The sequence below is a fragment of the Mesitornis unicolor genome, unplaced genomic scaffold (genome assembly GCF_000695765.1).
Source record: "Mesitornis unicolor isolate BGI_N332 unplaced genomic scaffold, ASM69576v1 scaffold25457, whole genome shotgun sequence".
In the NCBI taxonomy this organism is placed as follows: Eukaryota; Metazoa; Chordata; class Aves; order Mesitornithiformes; family Mesitornithidae; genus Mesitornis; species Mesitornis unicolor.
The window spans coordinates 13,044-13,914 of NW_010194696.1; the positions used below are offsets into that span (position 1 = coordinate 13,044).

Here is an 871-nt window from a genome sequence, read left to right on the forward strand (position 1 = left end):
TGGGCTGGAGCAGGGAATTCACCCCCTGAGCATCCCCCGGTGATGGAGTGGGGTGGGCACCCGTGGGAGCCCCCCCTGCTGTGGGTGGGTACTGAGCGGTCTCAGGAGCCTCCCTGTGAGCGGGGCAGCTCTCCGCGGTGGCATTTGGGTGCTGGGACTAAATACCCCTGGTTGTTGGGGTTGGGGTGTGTCCCCCAGTCGTCCCCCAAACACCAGCTCCCGTGCACCCCTGTGCTGCTCTGTGCACACTCAGCCTTTGCTTATTCCTCTTGCATGGCATCTGGACACCTCCACGCTCGTGTGCGCTCACACACACAGATCACACCCATCCGGTACCAGATCACACCCGTCACGGTGCTACCTGCTCACAAGCGCCCGGTTCACACCCACCCTTGCTGCTGCTGCTGTTTCACACACGGTGCACACTCGGTCCTGGTGCACGCTCGGTCCTGGTGCTGCCTCACCCCAGTGCACACTCACTCCTGGTGCAAACTCACTCCTAGTGCAGTTTCACACCCGGCACACACTCGGTTCCAGCGCACACTCACTCCTGCTGCCGTCTCACCCCTGGTGCACACCCGGTCCTGGTGCACGCTCACTTCTGCTGCCGTCTCGCAGCTTTCCCATGGCACACACTCGTCCCCGGTGCGCTGCTGTCGTCTCATACGTGATGCTCACCCCAGCACACACTCACCTCAGTGCACACGCACCTGCCACCCCTCTCCCGCCCCCGGGGATGCCCCCCTCCCCTGACGATGCCGTACATGACCAGAACGTTGCCCAGCAGCCCCACCACGCACACCACGGAGTAGAGGGCGGTGATGACGGTGGCGATCAGGATGGAGGTGGCGTTCTTGGCTCGCTGCGGCCC

The 871-nt window shown here is 63.9% G+C and overlaps 1 protein-coding gene across 1 annotated transcript in view; it reads right to left on the reverse strand.

Annotated features, from left to right (window-relative positions):
• Nucleotides 1–868, reverse strand: part of OPRD1 (opioid receptor, delta 1) — a gene marked incomplete at its 5' end in the record, with an annotated part of 7,130 nt that extends 6,262 nt beyond the window's left edge. The window contains one exon of the mRNA XM_010187902.1: nucleotides 741–868. Coding sequence (XP_010186204.1) covers nucleotides 741–868 — 128 coding nt within the window. The remainder of the gene's footprint in view (nucleotides 1–740) is intronic.
• Nucleotides 869–871: the final 3 nt, after the last annotated feature.